The sequence below is a fragment of the Drosophila suzukii genome, chromosome 2R (assembly GCF_043229965.1).
Source record: "Drosophila suzukii chromosome 2R, CBGP_Dsuzu_IsoJpt1.0, whole genome shotgun sequence".
Lineage (NCBI taxonomy): Eukaryota > Metazoa > Arthropoda > Insecta > Diptera > Drosophilidae > Drosophila > Drosophila suzukii.
Genome location: NC_092081.1, coordinates 10,556,840 through 10,570,980, shown reverse-complemented (window position 1 = coordinate 10,570,980; position 14,141 = coordinate 10,556,840). Strand labels below are relative to the sequence as shown.

At 45.9% G+C, this 14,141-nt stretch overlaps 4 protein-coding genes across 5 annotated transcripts in view; 2 read left to right on the top strand and 2 right to left on the bottom strand.

Moving 5' to 3' along the window:
• Positions 1-14,141, bottom strand: part of RpS23 (ribosomal protein S23) — a 107,801-nt gene that overhangs the window by 28,551 nt on the left and 65,109 nt on the right. The window lies entirely within an intron of this gene.
• On the top strand, positions 67-2,662 carry SmydA-1 (SET and MYND domain containing, arthropod-specific, member 1). The gene is made up of 6 exons (XM_017072390.4): positions 67-369; positions 432-883; positions 1,243-1,671; positions 1,735-1,842; positions 2,059-2,243; positions 2,324-2,662. Exons 1-6 carry the CDS (start codon positions 238-240, stop codon positions 2,563-2,565), a joined length of 1,548 nt encoding a protein of 515 aa, XP_016927879.3. The 5' UTR covers positions 67-237; the 3' UTR covers positions 2,566-2,662.
• Mdr50 (Multi drug resistance 50) lies at positions 4,400-10,108 on the top strand. The gene is made up of 9 exons (XM_017073859.4): positions 4,400-4,633; positions 5,530-5,755; positions 5,818-6,101; positions 6,295-8,245; positions 8,308-8,613; positions 8,675-8,814; positions 8,875-9,436; positions 9,497-9,643; positions 9,708-10,108. Exons 1-9 carry the CDS (start codon positions 4,518-4,520, stop codon positions 9,906-9,908), a joined length of 3,933 nt encoding a protein of 1,310 aa, XP_016929348.3. The 5' UTR covers positions 4,400-4,517; the 3' UTR covers positions 9,909-10,108.
• Positions 10,583-13,796, bottom strand: Hsc70-5 (Heat shock protein 70 cognate 5). Its single transcript, XM_017073861.4, has 6 exons — positions 13,587-13,796; positions 13,431-13,477; positions 12,585-13,163; positions 11,032-12,136; positions 10,832-10,972; positions 10,583-10,767 (listed from the first exon to the last, which is right to left on the bottom strand). The coding sequence occupies exons 1-6, from the start codon at positions 13,674-13,676 to the stop codon at positions 10,669-10,671; spliced, it is 2,061 nt and encodes a 686-aa protein (XP_016929350.1). The 5' UTR covers positions 13,677-13,796; the 3' UTR covers positions 10,583-10,668.

The following is a 14,141-nucleotide window of genomic DNA, read 5'->3' as shown; positions in this document are numbered from 1 at the left end:
GTGGCCCGCCGCCGCCGCACAGCATTGGTCCACTCAAGAGCGTATTCGGGCTATTTATAGAGGACCGAGCGTAGAGCACAGCAGCATATGTGTATTGCTCTTCAGCTGGCCCAGTTTGTAGAGACTCAGTGAGGCGTGCGGAGGTGGATGCACATCTAGCTATCGAGTGTGAGAGTGCGGATGTGATTCTCTGGGTGAAAACCATCTTTTGTGGATAGTACATTTGCCTTTGCAACGATGAATCCCTGCCATGTGTGCGAGGAGCCAACGAAGAACAAGTGCTCCAACTGTAACCAGGTGTCCTACTGCGGTGTCCAGCACCAGAAACAGGACTGGAAGACGCACAAGCCCAGCTGCCATCCATTCAAGGTGGGATAGTTGTGGTTACTCAAAGGTGCCGATGGCCCAACATAACCTCAACCCTTTTACAGATCGCCCACAATGAGCAACTGGGCCGGCATCTGGTGGCCACTCGCACCATCAGACCGTACGAGATAATCCTGAAGGAGGCGCCTTTGGTGCGCGGACCCGCGCAGATCTCAGCCCCCGTGTGCCTTGGCTGTCTCAACAGCATTGAGGCGGAGGATCACATCGAGTGCGAACAGTGCGGATGGCCACTTTGCGGACCAGAGTGCAAGTCCCTGGACGAGCACAAGGCGGAGTGTCGCATCACTAAGGATCGAGGTCAGAAGGTCAATGTACAGGAGTTCAATGGACCTCATCCTCTTTACACGTGCTTAAGCACCGTGAGGTGCCTGCTTATTGGGGAGACCAGTCCGGAGAAGGCCAGTAAGTTCCAGGAGCTGGAGTCCCTGGAGTCCACCAGAAGGGGCTCAAACCAATGGAAGGCAGATCTGGCCAGCATTGGGCAATTTATTCCCAAGTAGGTATTACGAGGAATTTTAAACTTATGATTTAGTAGTCTGTCCGAAAGAGCTTTACTATGCCCATAATATGGACTTCATTTGTACATGTGTACATTGTACATACAATACAATGCAAATAGATCGAAAGGAAAAGGTTGTCTCTGTAAATGTAAACAATCTTATCTTATCCGCCTTCGATATTTTTACATACATATCACCGATTGTCTGGTACTATTGTCTGGTCATAAATACCTAGTTATAATTAGGTTGCTATCAAGATTATAATCGAAACCATATAATATGTAAGCAATTTAGATATTAGTCATAAATTTATTTAATTATACAGCAATATATGATTTTATCTTGATTTTCACAGGTTCTTCAAAACTCAGAAATTTACCGAAGAGGAAATTATGCGAGCAGTGGGCGCTCTCCAGATAAATGGTCATGAGGTGCCAACTACAGATCCCCCGCACGTGGGGGTCTTTTACACGGCCTCCTTCACGGAGAACTCCTGCCTGCCCAATCTGGCCAAGAGCTTCAACAAGAACGGACACTGCATTTTGTGGGCCCCGCGCGAGATTAAGAAGAATGCCCACTTGAGCATCTGCTACTCGGACGCCATGTGGGGCACCGCCGATCGCCAGCGCCATCTGATGCAGACGAAGCTCTTCAAGTGCGCCTGCGATAGATGCGTGGATGTCACCGAACTGGACACTTTTTACAGCGCAATCAAATGTGAGGATCGCCAGTGCGGCGGACTGATGCTTCCCAGCAAGGAGGACGATTGGAACGGCAGTTGGCGGTAAGACTTACTGACCTTTCTTAAGGGGTTCCGAAATCCAAGGCCATTCGTAATCTCTTCCAGCTGCCGAGAGTGCCACAAGCAGGTCCAGAAGCACTATGTAGAGGGCATTTTGGAGCGGGCTGGAAAGGATATTCAGAGCATGGAGAAGAATGTCGAAAACGGTTTAAAGTAAGTCAAATTATATTCTAATAAGTAAAGTATAAACTAGAACCTTTTAAAAGTAAAAATATTTCTAAAGAAATGGTTAAAGAATATGATAAAACAGCATTTTAATATGCATACATCATTTGATCATAAAACTTACCTACTTCGTTAGTAAGTAGTATATTTTCAAATCTATTTTTATTTTAAAAATTATTTTCAAACTCAATATATTTATAACAGATACCTTAAGCACTACGAAAAGTGGCTGCCTCCTCAGCATTTTCACATGAGTGAGATAAAAATCCTACTCGTCCAGCTCCTGGCCAAGGATCAAAAGGAGCTGATGGTTATTCCAGACGATAAGCTGCTGCTCAAGCTGAATTTCGCCAGGGAACTCGTTCAGTTGTACGAGACACTAACGCCATGTAAGTGTTATTGTCGATTATTACGTATACGCAGCGTTATCTCGAGTGCTCATTTGGTGTTTTTTCTATTTACCCGATAGGCGAAGTTCGCACGCTCGGCACGCTTTGCTTCGAATTGCACTCGGCAATTGCCGAGCAGACCCGCCGTGTGGCCCTTGCAACAAGCCTTTCACCCAAGGATCGCCTGGAGGAGTCCTTATTCTACGTGGAAAAGTGCGTCAACTATCTGCAATACGAGTCGGACATTTTCGTCGAGGGCCACATTCTCAGGCAGGCCAAGATCAACCGCGACGCCCTGCGCATGGTAACCAGAATCTCCTAGGCCACCAGTTATATATGTAGCGAATGTAATCAATTAACACCCCACCCAAAGCCTGTATCAAAATTGCCAATAAATTGTCATTACTAGATCCCTTTAATTGTAGAGAAAAACCGGCGTGAAATTGGCCAGTCATGATTGCCAATATTCACAGGTCCAACGTCATCGGTTACTGCCCAATTTGATTTTATATGTATATTTGGGACTGTGAGTATGCCGTACTGACAGTCTGTCCGATAAGGATAAGATATTCCGATCGGTGCGGGTGAACCACGATATTATAATGTGGTTAAAGCTAAACAGGTGGCCTACATAGAGTTTCCAATTAGAAGTATTATAACTCATATACAAATAAGAAGTACCTATTATAGCTCGTTCAATAAGCCCCCGTTCATTAGAAATGCATACCCAATCAATAATCAAAAATATTCGCAATCTTACATATAGATGAGTAATAACACATTATCCACGCTGCCTGATAATCATGACTTTACTTTATCTAAGGAACGGAATTATGGAAACCTTATTAACTTATCTATGACATTTCCCCCTTGCTCATTTATAACTTTGTTATACCCGTTACTCGTAGAGTAAAAGGGTATACTAGATTCGTCGGAAAGTATGTAACAGGCAGAAGGAAGCGTTTCCGACCCTATAAAGTATATATATTCTTGATCAGGATCACTAGCCGAGTCGATCTAGCCATGTCCGTCTGTCCGGATGAACGCTGAGATCTCGGAAACTATGGGAGCTAGGCTATTGAGATTTGGCGTGCAGATTCCTGAGCTTCCTACGCAGCGCAAGTTTGCTTCAGTAGACTGCCACGCCCACTCTAACGCCCACAAACCGCCCAAAACTGTGGCTCCTACAGTTTTGATGCTAGATAGAAAAGATTTAACTGAAATGTAATGTTCTCATCAATACCTATCGATTGACCCGAAAAAAAGTTTGCCACGCCCACTCTAACGCCCACAAACCGCAAAACCCTGTGACGCCCACAATTTTCATGCTAGATAAAAAATTTTAACTGAAATGTATTGGTCTCGTCAATACCTATCGATTGATCCAAAAAAAAGTTTGCCACGCCCACTTTAACGCCCACAAACCGCAAATCCCTGTGACGCCCACAATTTTCATGCTAGGTAAAAAATTTTAACTGAAATGTATTGGTCTCGTCAATACCTATCGATTGTTCCAAAAAAAAATTTGCCACGCCCACTCTAACGCCCATAACGCTTAAATCTGTATACCGCCGGTAGGTGGCGCATTTTAATCTCGCTTTGCTGCTTGCATATCTCCATATAGCTGAGTAACGGGTATCTGATAGTCGAGGTACTCGACTATAGCGTTCTCCCTTGTTTAATTTGATTTCACTTGTTCTTTGCCACATGAAACAAAGTTTATTCGTAGTTCAATAGTACGGAGTAGACACACAATTAAGTGCGTGACCAATAACAAAACGGCTTTGTTTTAGTATTGTTTTGATATTTATCATACAGTAAATATTAACAGTTAAAAAGTCACTGACCTAGGGCTATTAGATTTAACCAATAAAATTCAAAAGCCTTGAAGTCCGCCCATTATTAGCTAATCACGGTTTTTAGATCACGACGGCAATCGGCAATTCCCCCAACGTTATAATCGGTTTCATCAGATTTTGTTTCACGTGCAGCTATTAAGTTCCAATAGACCAGGAATTTCACAAGCAGACCAAACTCACCGTTAGTCTTAAGAATTTTATACATGTCCAATATATTGATAAACACGCATTATCAGTTGATAAGGCTCCGCCGGCCAGGCAGGCATTCAAATATAAACCCATACCTGGTGCCATATTCTAATAGTCTGTTTTAGTCTGCTACGCCATCAGGTTTTTCTGGCCCATGTGAATTCAACTGCCCAAACGGATTGTAGAAAGGAATATTTAGTGTTAACCTTCGAAGATCACTTTCACGATGACCGTTAAGAACGGCGACATCGTCAAGGACGATCCAAATTCGCGATCGCAGTACAAAACTAATATCGTCCTGAGCAGCAAATTCGAGGAATCAGAACGAGATCAAAAGAGTTTGTGAGTTTTTCAATAGTGCATAAACACAAAAGGTCCTTTAAGGATAGTTCTTAAGACGAGGAAAAAATGACATTTGGTGAATAGAAATGAAAGAAAAAGTGTGTTTTTGTGATATAACAATGCCTGCAAGCTTAGTAAAAGTAATAATTTTGAAGGCATTTTAATTGACAATAACCAGTTACACTAAACTCGTGTTAAGAGATTGGATCTCGTATAATAATTAATTGACATGTTTCGATAGAGTGCCAATTACAATGTTTAGAATGAATTCCATTGAATTTTTCACCTTTGACAATTTTGCTCTTCAACGATGACAGTGCTAATTATTCATACACACTGGTTGTATTCTTAGTCTTTTATGTCTTGAATACCCTTTTAAAAAAGGTTGCACTGAGCTTTTCGGGGAGCAAAAAATATTATATTTTAAGGACATTTTTTCGTTAAAGAAAACCACTCCATTAAATGAATGTTTTTTTATAAATATAGTTTTTCCAAGGTGTGGTTCTATTAATTAGGTACTATTAATTAAGCAAAAAAGTTATATCGTTTTTCGCATTAATCAATATTTGAGTGTATTATAGAGTCGTTGTATTATTCTGGTACTCATAACTTTATCGTTCATTGATTTCTAATGCCATAAATGGCGAACAAACAAAAGAGAGCCAACCCACCAGGTAATCTCTATAAACGACTCTCTACTATATCACACTGTAGATAGTGACTTGGTCGGGCAAAACCAAAGCATGGTCATGGTGCTATTGGTTGTGTGAGACCACTTCCCTCGGCGAGTGTCATGGGCAGATAAGGGTTGGCGAATTGTGGCCTCGTCGCGTTCAAGGTGGTGCATAGACCTACTGATAACCATCTATGATTGGCAACCTTTATTATTATTGTAGTGAGCCCAACAAATCGAAAAAGAAGTCCAAGCATGACGAGTCGGATGCGAGCGACGAGGAGGATGGCTTCAAGTATGAGGAGGATGTGAAGCAGGTTAGCTACTTCCAGCTCTTCCGGTATGCCACCAACAAGGATCGCGGCCTCTATGCGATTGGATTACTCTCTGCCGTGGCCACAGGCTTAACCACTCCCGCCAACAGTTTGATCTTTGGAAACCTGGCCAATGTGAGTTCAATTTAAATTTCAGTTTTCTTAACTCTTAAATTAAATATATCTCAACCCTTTAGGACATGATCGACTTGGGCGGATTGGCAGCGGGGGGAAAAAGCTATCGAGCTGACGACGATGCTGCTACTTTGCTCCTGGACAAAGTGCGGGAGTTCTCCCTGCAGAACACATACATCGGCATTATTATGCTGGTGTGTTCCTATCTCTCGATCACCTGCTTCAACTATGCGGCCCACTCCCAGATCCTGACCATCCGCTCAAAGTTCTTCCGCTCCATTCTTCATCAAGACATGAAGTGGTACGACTTTAACCAGAGTGGTGAAGTGGCCAGCCGAATGAATGAGTAAGTGAATCACACTCAAATCGTTTTCATAATCAATGACATTACTAAAACAATTTCGTATCAATTTCGGCTAGCTTTCATATCAGAAAGTTGCTTGTTTACTTCTTATCAAATTGATAAATAGAAAGTCATCGACAACATTATATTCAATTTTACCTATTATAATATTTTAACATGATCCTATTATTTTCAGGGATCTGTCCAAAATGGAGGATGGCCTGGCTGAAAAAGTGGTGATGTTCATCCATTACTTTGTTTCCTTCATAGGATCACTTGTCCTGGCCTTTGTAAAGGGCTGGCAGCTATCGCTGGTGTGTCTGACCAGTCTGCCGCTGACCTTCATCGCCATGGGTCTGGTGTCCGTGGCCACATCCCGTCTGGCCAAGAAGGAGGTGACCATGTATGCCGGTGCCGCCGTGGTGGCCGAAGGAGCTCTCTCCGGCATTCGCACAGTGAAAGCCTTTGAAGGAGAAGCAAAGGAATTGGCCGCGTACAGGCAAAGCGTTGTTGCCGCCAAGCTCCTGAACATCAAGAGGAATATGTTCTCCGGAATCGGTTTTGGTATGCTGTGGTTCTTCATCTACGCCTCCTATGCCCTGGCCTTCTGGTACGGAGTGGGTCTGGTGATCAAGGGATACAACGATCCATATTACGCTAACTACGATGCTGGCACCATGATCACCGTGTTCTTCTCGGTCATGATGGGCTCCATGAATATTGGTATGGCGGCTCCCTATATTGAGGCCTTTGGAATCGCTAAGGGTGCTTGCGCCAAGGTCTTCCACATCATCGAACAGATCCCCATTATTAATCCCATCGATGCTGGGGGTAAAAAGTTGAATGAGCCCCTTACTACCATTGAGTTTAAGGACGTGGAGTTCCAATATCCAACGCGACCGGAGATCCCAATTCTGAACAGATTGAACCTGGAAATCCATCGTGGCCAGACGGTGGCCCTGGTGGGTCCCTCCGGCTGTGGCAAATCGACCTGCATCCAACTCATCCAGCGATTCTACGATCCCCAGGCTGGTAGTCTTTACTTTAATGGTACCAGTCTCAAGGACATCGACATCAACTGGCTGCGCTCCAGGATCGGAGTGGTGGGTCAGGAGCCAGTCCTCTTTGGCACCTCAATCTACGAAAATATCCGATACGGCAGGGAGGATGCAACACGGGAGGAGATCGAGGCGGCAGCTGCTGCAGCCAATGCTGCTATTTTCATCAAGAAACTTCCCAAGGGATATGACACCCTGGTCGGCGAACGCGGAGCTCAGTTGTCTGGAGGGCAGAAGCAGAGGATAGCTATCGCTCGCGCCCTAATCCGTGACCCCGAGATCCTGCTGTTGGATGAGGCCACCTCTGCCTTGGACACCGCCAGTGAGGCTAAGGTCCAAGCTGCACTGGAGAAAGTGAGCGCTGGAAGAACCACCATCGTGGTGGCCCATCGTTTGTCCACCGTTCGTCGGGCGGACAGGATTGTGGTGATCAACAAGGGACAAGTGGTGGAGAGTGGAACGCACCAGGAGCTAATGGAACTGAAGAATCACTATTACAACCTGGTAACCACCCAATTGGGTGACGATGATGGCTCAGTGCTAAGTCCCACTGGTGACATCTACAAGAACTTTGACATCAAGGATGAGGATGAGGAGGAAATTAAAGTACTCAGCGAGGATGAGGACGAAGAGGAGGTGGTGGCAGACAAGAAGCTTAAGAAAAAGAAGGTCAAGGACCCCAACGAGGTGAAGCCCATGTCTGAGGTGATGAAGATGAGCAAACCGGAGTACCTGCAAATCACCATTGGCTGCATCTCGTCCGTGATCATGGGATGCGCCATGCCCATCTTTGCAGTGCTCTTCGGAAGCATCCTGCAGGTCCTGTCGGTTAAGGATAACGATGAATATGTGCGCGAGAACTCCAACCAATACAGTCTGTACTTCCTGATTGCTGGAATCGTGGTGGGCTTCGCCACGTTCTTCCAGATTTACTTCTTCGGTATCGCAGGTGAAAGGCTGACGGAACGCCTCCGAGGTCTCATGTTCGAGACGATGATGCGCCAGGAGGTGGCCTGGTTCGACGATAAGGCCAATGGTACCGGAAGCCTTTGTGCTCGACTCTCCGGAGATGCTGCTGCAGTTCAGGGAGTAAGTTCACGGGAGATCTCTTCTAAGTAACCATTCCTAATTACTTTAAACTATTTTATTAGGCTACTGGTCAGCGAATTGGAACCATCATCCAGTCTATTTCTACCCTCGCCCTGGGCATCGGTTTGTCCATGTACTACGAGTGGAGTCTGGGTCTGGTGGCCCTTGCCTTCACGCCCTTCATCCTGATCGCCTTCTATATGCAGCGCACCCTGATGGCCAAGGAGAACATGGGTTCCGCCAAGACCATGGAGAACTGCACCAAGCTGGCCGTCGAAGTGGTTTCCAACATTCGTACTGTGGTTTCCCTGGGTCGCGAGGAGATGTTCCACCAGAGCTACATTGCCATGCTGATCCCAGCTGTTGAGGTAAGTGAACTTTCATTCCGAGATCTCCAGAATTGTAGCATTTCCATTATCCACATTTAAGATTTCGAAGAGGAACACCCACTTCCGAGGAATGGTCTACGGTCTTGCCCGATCCCTGATGTTCTTTGCCTATGCCGCCTGTATGTACTACGGAACCTGGTGTGTGATCAACCGAGGAATTGAGTTCGGAGATGTGTTCAAGTAAGTGGAGAGATTAGCGAGGTCAATCAAAAGGTTTTCTAACCTGTACCTCTCTTTCAGGGTTTCCCAAGCCCTCATTATGGGCACAGCATCCATTGCCAACGCCTTGGCCTTTGCTCCCAACATGCAGAAGGGAGTTTCGGCAGCCAAGACCATCTTTACGTTCCTCCGCCGCCAGCCGATGATTGTGGACCGACCGGGAGTATCTCGCGATCCGTGGCACAGCGAAGGAAGCGTCCGCTACGACAAGGTGGAGTTTAGCTACCCCACGCGCCGAGAGATTCAGGTTCTCAAGGGCCTCAATCTGAGCGTGGGAAAGGGTCAGAAGGTCGCCTTGGTGGGTCCTTCGGGTTGTGGAAAGTCCACATGCATCCAGCTCATTCAGCGATTCTACGACGTAGACGAGGGAGCTACTCTCATCGATGAGCGGGACGTTCGCGATGTTTCCATAACGAATCTTCGCAACCAACTGGGTATAGTGTCCCAGGAGCCCATCCTCTTCGATCGCACAATCAGAGAAAATATTTCCTACGGTGACAACTCGAGGATTGTGACCGATCAGGAAATCATATCCGCCTGCAAGAAGTCCAACATCCATGAGTTCATCGCCAACCTGCCATTGGTAAGCTTTTATATCTGCAATGCCCTTCTGAACTTTTAATAATTTCGGGTACCTCTATAGGGCTACGAAACGAGAATGGGTGAGAAGGGTGCCCAGTTGTCCGGAGGTCAGAAGCAACGCATTGCAATTGCAAGAGCCCTCATCCGGAATCCCAAGATAATGCTGCTCGACGAGGCCACCTCTGCCCTGGACGCTGAAAGTGAAAAGGTGGGTGTAGAAATCCCTACGAAAAGCTAGGATGATCCTTATTAATTCCTTCAACCCCCACTAGGTTGTCCAAGATGCACTCGATGCCGCCTCTGAGGGTCGTACCACGATTACTATAGCCCATCGATTATCCACCGTTGTCCACTCCGATGTGATCGTTGTTCTGGAGAACGGAGTTGTTTGCGAGGCAGGAGACCACAAGCAACTGCTCGGAAACCGAGGACTCTACTACACGCTCTACAAACTGCAGAGCGGAGCCATGTAGGCACATCATCATAGCTTAGATCTAGCTTAGTGAATTGCGAACAACAACACTATTGTATTTGTACATAAAATCCATAGTTTAGTTAATCTAGGATTATTTATCGTCGCTAAATATTTAATTTATCAAGGAATTTATGAATTAATTTTAACGGAAACATTACTTCAATATTGTAAGAAATAAACGATATTTTTGTATGTAAATGTTTGTTTTTGTTTTATTTTTAGTTTACATCGATTTATTTAAATTTAATTGCATATTACCCAGTCGAATTGGTTGTCCACTGGAAACCAACATACAATTTAGCTTAAAGTAGGACCTCCATATGATCGTTTGCCGTGGCCGCTTTGCGAATTGAGTTTTTGTGCTGTGCTCGTTATTGTACAACTACAACTAGTTTAGAATATACGTAAAAATAATCAAAATCTTACAGGAACACAACACAACACTGACCACGCGATTTAGATAAGGGAGAACGTAGTTTGATTGCATAATAAACAATAAAAACTTTATGCAGTCTACCGTATCGGTTCCCTGGCGGCCTGGACTACGTCTTTTAGCTTGGAAGTCACATTGTCTGATTCGACCTGATCGCATCTGATTGATTTTACTACACATTTTTGGGTAAATGCTTGTGGCTTTGTGTGATTCATGATTCAAAAAAGGAATATGACGTGTTTGTGTTTAACGTAGAACTTAATCGAAATCCAGAAGCGGTTATTATTAAATAGGGGAACAACAACTATGACTATGGTTGCCTAATTTAGTTCTTCTCTTCCTTCTTGGCTTCGCCAGAAGTGTCGCTCGAACTGCTGCTGTCGGAGGAGCCGGCTCCAGAGCCACTCTCGCGCTCAGCGGACATCTGAAAGTGAATGAATGCATTAGCACATGATCTGCAAGGACTATGGCACTGTAGAGGGACTCACCTTCTTGTAGGCCAGCTCGAAGAGCTTCAGGGACGACTGCTGCAGCGAGGAGGTGGCCTTCCTGACTTCCTCCAGGTCGGCGGTCTCCTTATTGGCCAGCAAAGTGCGCAGATCAGCAATCTCCTTCTTCAGCTTCTCGCACTACGGATGAATTCAAAGTTTAGTACAGAAAATGATACCAGTAATAATTCAATATTTACCTCCTCAGCGGGCAGCTGGCTCTTGAACTCCTCCATCTTGGTCTCAGTGTCGTGGACTATGCTCTCGCCCTGGTTGACGATTTCGATCAGCTCACGCTTCTGCTTGTCGGCGGTGGCGTATTCCTCGGCCTTCTTGATCATGTTTTCGATTTCATCCTTGCTCAGACCACCGCTGGACTGGATGACGATCTGCTGCTCCTTTCCGGTTCCCTTGTCCTTTGCCGAAACGTGCACAATGCCGTTAGCATCGATGTCGAACACCACCTCGATTTGGGGCACGCCACGGGGTGCTGGGGGAATTCCCACCAGTGTGAAGGAACCAAGAAGCTTGTTGTCGTTGGCCATCTCACGCTCGCCCTGGTGTACCTTAATCTCCACCTGGGTCTGGCCATCGCTGGCTGTCGAGAAGACCTGCGACTTCTTGGTGGGAATAGTGGTGTTACGGGAAATCAGACGGGTGAACACTCCTCCCAGGGTTTCAATACCCAGGGACAGGGGGGTAACGTCGAGCAGGAGCACATCGGTGACATCACCGGCCAACACACCACCCTGAACGGCGGCACCAACGGCAACAGCCTCATCGGGGTTCACAGATCGCGACGGCTGGCGTCCGAACAGCTCCTGCACGGTGGCCTGCACCTTAGGCATACGGGTCATACCGCCAACCAGCAGAACCTCTCCGATCTCAGACTTGGAGACCTCGGCATCGGACAGAGCCTTCTGGCATGGCTGGATGGTGCGCTTGATCAGATCGCCCACCAGGCTCTCCAACTTAGAGCGAGTCATCTTCAGGTTCATGTGCTGGGGACCGGCGGCATCCATGGTCAGATAGGGCAGGTTGATGTCGGTCTGCTGGGAGGAGGACAGCTCGCACTTGGCCTTCTCGGCCGCCTCCTTCAGGCGCTGCATGGCAATGTTGTCCTTGCGGATGTCGATTCCACTATCCTTCTTGAACTCGGACACCAGGAAGTTGACAATATGGTTGTCGAAGTCCTCACCACCCAAAAGGGTATCTCCGTTGGTGGACTTAACCTCGAACACTCCCTTCTGGATCTCCAGGATCGAAATATCGAAGGTACCGCCACCCAAATCGTAAACGGCAATGCTGAAAGGAAAAAAGAGGTTATAAGTTATTCGAAAACTTATTTAAAAAGCTTTTGATAAAAAATATTATTTAAAACTTTTCTTAATTCATTGTTCTACACTTTTAACTAAATCAAATAAAAAGTCTCTTGTGATCCTAACAAAATTAATATTGTGAAGTCAACTTAAGTCTCGTGAGATTACACTTTTAAAACCAAGATAAGAACTAGGCCTTTACAAAACATCTATCAATCAGCTTGCGACTGTGTTTAAAGATAAGACAAAACAATAATATGAAAAATCAGAGATAAGCTTCGTTTTTTTTTTAGAATCATCTGTGAAAACTTGAGGAAAATTCACGAAGTAGTACTTTTTTGATACCAGCACTTCCTTCCAATAAGGGTTGATAAAAGATAAGCACTAATATAAAAAACCCATAAAGATATCTGATCTGGCTATCGAACACTCACATTTTGTCCTCCGTCTTGTCCATTCCGTAGGCCAGAGCGGCAGCAGTGGGCTCGTTGATCACGCGCAGCACATTGAGTCCGGCAATCTGTCCGGCATCCTTGGTGGCCTGGCGCTGGGAGTCGTTGAAGTAGGCGGGCACGGTGACCACGGCGTTCTTTACGGGAGTGTTTAGGTAAGCCTCAGCGGTCTCCTTCATCTTGATCAGGATGAAGGCACCGATCTGGGAGGGGGAATACACCTTGCCGTCGGTGGAGGACACCCAGGCGTCGCCATTGGAGGCCTTGACCACCTTGTAGGACAGGTTGGTGATGTCCTTCTTCACCTCGGGATCGTCGAAACGCCTGCCAATCAGACGCTTGGTGGCGTAGAAGGTGTTGGCCGAGTTGGTCACAGCCTGGCGCTTAGCGGGCATGCCCACCAGACGCTCTCCATCCTTGGTGAAGGCGACGTGGGAGGGTGTGGTGCGCGCTCCCTCGGCGTTCTCGATCACCTTGGCCTGCTTGCCCTCCATGACGGCCAAACAGGAGTTGGTGGTGCCCAAATCGATACCAATAACAGCACCTTTGACCTCACCGGACCTGGAAAATGGTGGAAAGTTAGTTTTACACAGGCATATAGAGAGAGTGGACTGATAAGGCCGCCGGCAACAAGTGGAGATAAGAGCCACGTTTTCTAATTATAGATATTTCCAATTATCATGGGGGTATTTCTTGAAATATCCTCTATTATGATGCAACATAAGGTGGCTTCTGGAAATTCCTATAAATCTTCATGTACATATTGCTTACATAAGCAAGGTGTGATGTTTGGAGAAATCTATGGATTAATAACGGCATTTCACTTACTTGTAACGCAGCTGGGAGGACAATCCATTGCTAGCACCTGGCAGGTTCTGCAAAGAAAAAAGGGTGCTCCGCTGTAGAATCTTCCCGTAAAACATGAACGACAGCCGCATGCCGCTCTTTTATATAATAGTCAAGGGGGGTTGGGGGGTTACTTACGCGGAACATGCTAGAAGCCCCGGAAATATTGGAGGGCACTACGCCGGCCTGGCGGGCGAGGCGGGGCAAAAACTTGGGTACGCGCAGCATTTTGGCTTTTTACTTCTGCAATTTCACACGACAAATTGTCAAATTAAAAGCAAAAATTTCGTCAGAACGGCGGAGCACGTTTATTCCCGTGAGAGGACTGTAGGTAAGTGATGGGCTCGTCTCTTCTCTAGCGGACCCACCGATAGTTCGTCGCGGTTCGGGTTCCAGAGTTGCCAACGTGTGTACAGGTGTTTCTTTGAATTCCACTGCAAGTGCTTGCTGTGTACAAAAAATTCTAATATTTCACTTGGTTTCCAGCTCAATGTGGCTTCTAAACATGGTGTATGAAAGCTAACTAGATGTAAAGTTAGGACGATTCAGGGGGGGACTACTAACTAATTTAAATGTCGTAAAACCGTGAGCAACCACCAAAAACTTAGAATTTTTGGTATAGAAAAATGTATATAAATGGAGTATTATAATTATACTATATTATATATAATATTTAATTTATTTACTTTTTTC

Bases quoted from the DNA above. Each gene is read 5' to 3' on its own strand.
- SmydA-1 (XM_017072390.4), top strand. From the start codon at position 238: ATGAATCCCTGCCATGTGTGCGAGGAGCCAACGAAGAACAAGTGCTCC. The intron at 1,672-1,734 runs GTAAGACTTACT...AATCTCTTCCAG, and splicing joins GATTGGAACGGCAGTTGGCG to CTGCCGAGAGTGCCACAAGC. The intron at 1,843-2,058 runs GTAAGTCAAATT...TATTTATAACAG, and splicing joins AATGTCGAAAACGGTTTAAA to ATACCTTAAGCACTACGAAA.
- Mdr50 (XM_017073859.4), top strand. From the start codon at position 4,518: ATGACCGTTAAGAACGGCGACATCGTCAAGGACGATCCAAATTCGCGA. The intron at 4,634-5,529 runs GTGAGTTTTTCA...TTATTATTGTAG, and splicing joins GAACGAGATCAAAAGAGTTT to TGAGCCCAACAAATCGAAAA. The intron at 6,102-6,294 runs GTAAGTGAATCA...TATTATTTTCAG, and splicing joins GTGGCCAGCCGAATGAATGA to GGATCTGTCCAAAATGGAGG.
- Hsc70-5 (XM_017073861.4), bottom strand. From the start codon at position 13,676: ATGCTGCGCGTACCCAAGTTTTTGCCCCGCCTCGCCCGCCAGGCCGGC. The intron at 12,137-12,584 runs GTGAGTGTTCGA...TTTTCCTTTCAG, and splicing joins GACAAGACGGAGGACAAAAT to CATTGCCGTTTACGATTTGG. The intron at 10,973-11,031 runs GTAAATATTGAA...ATTCATCCGTAG, and splicing joins GCCAGCTGCCCGCTGAGGAG to TGCGAGAAGCTGAAGAAGGA.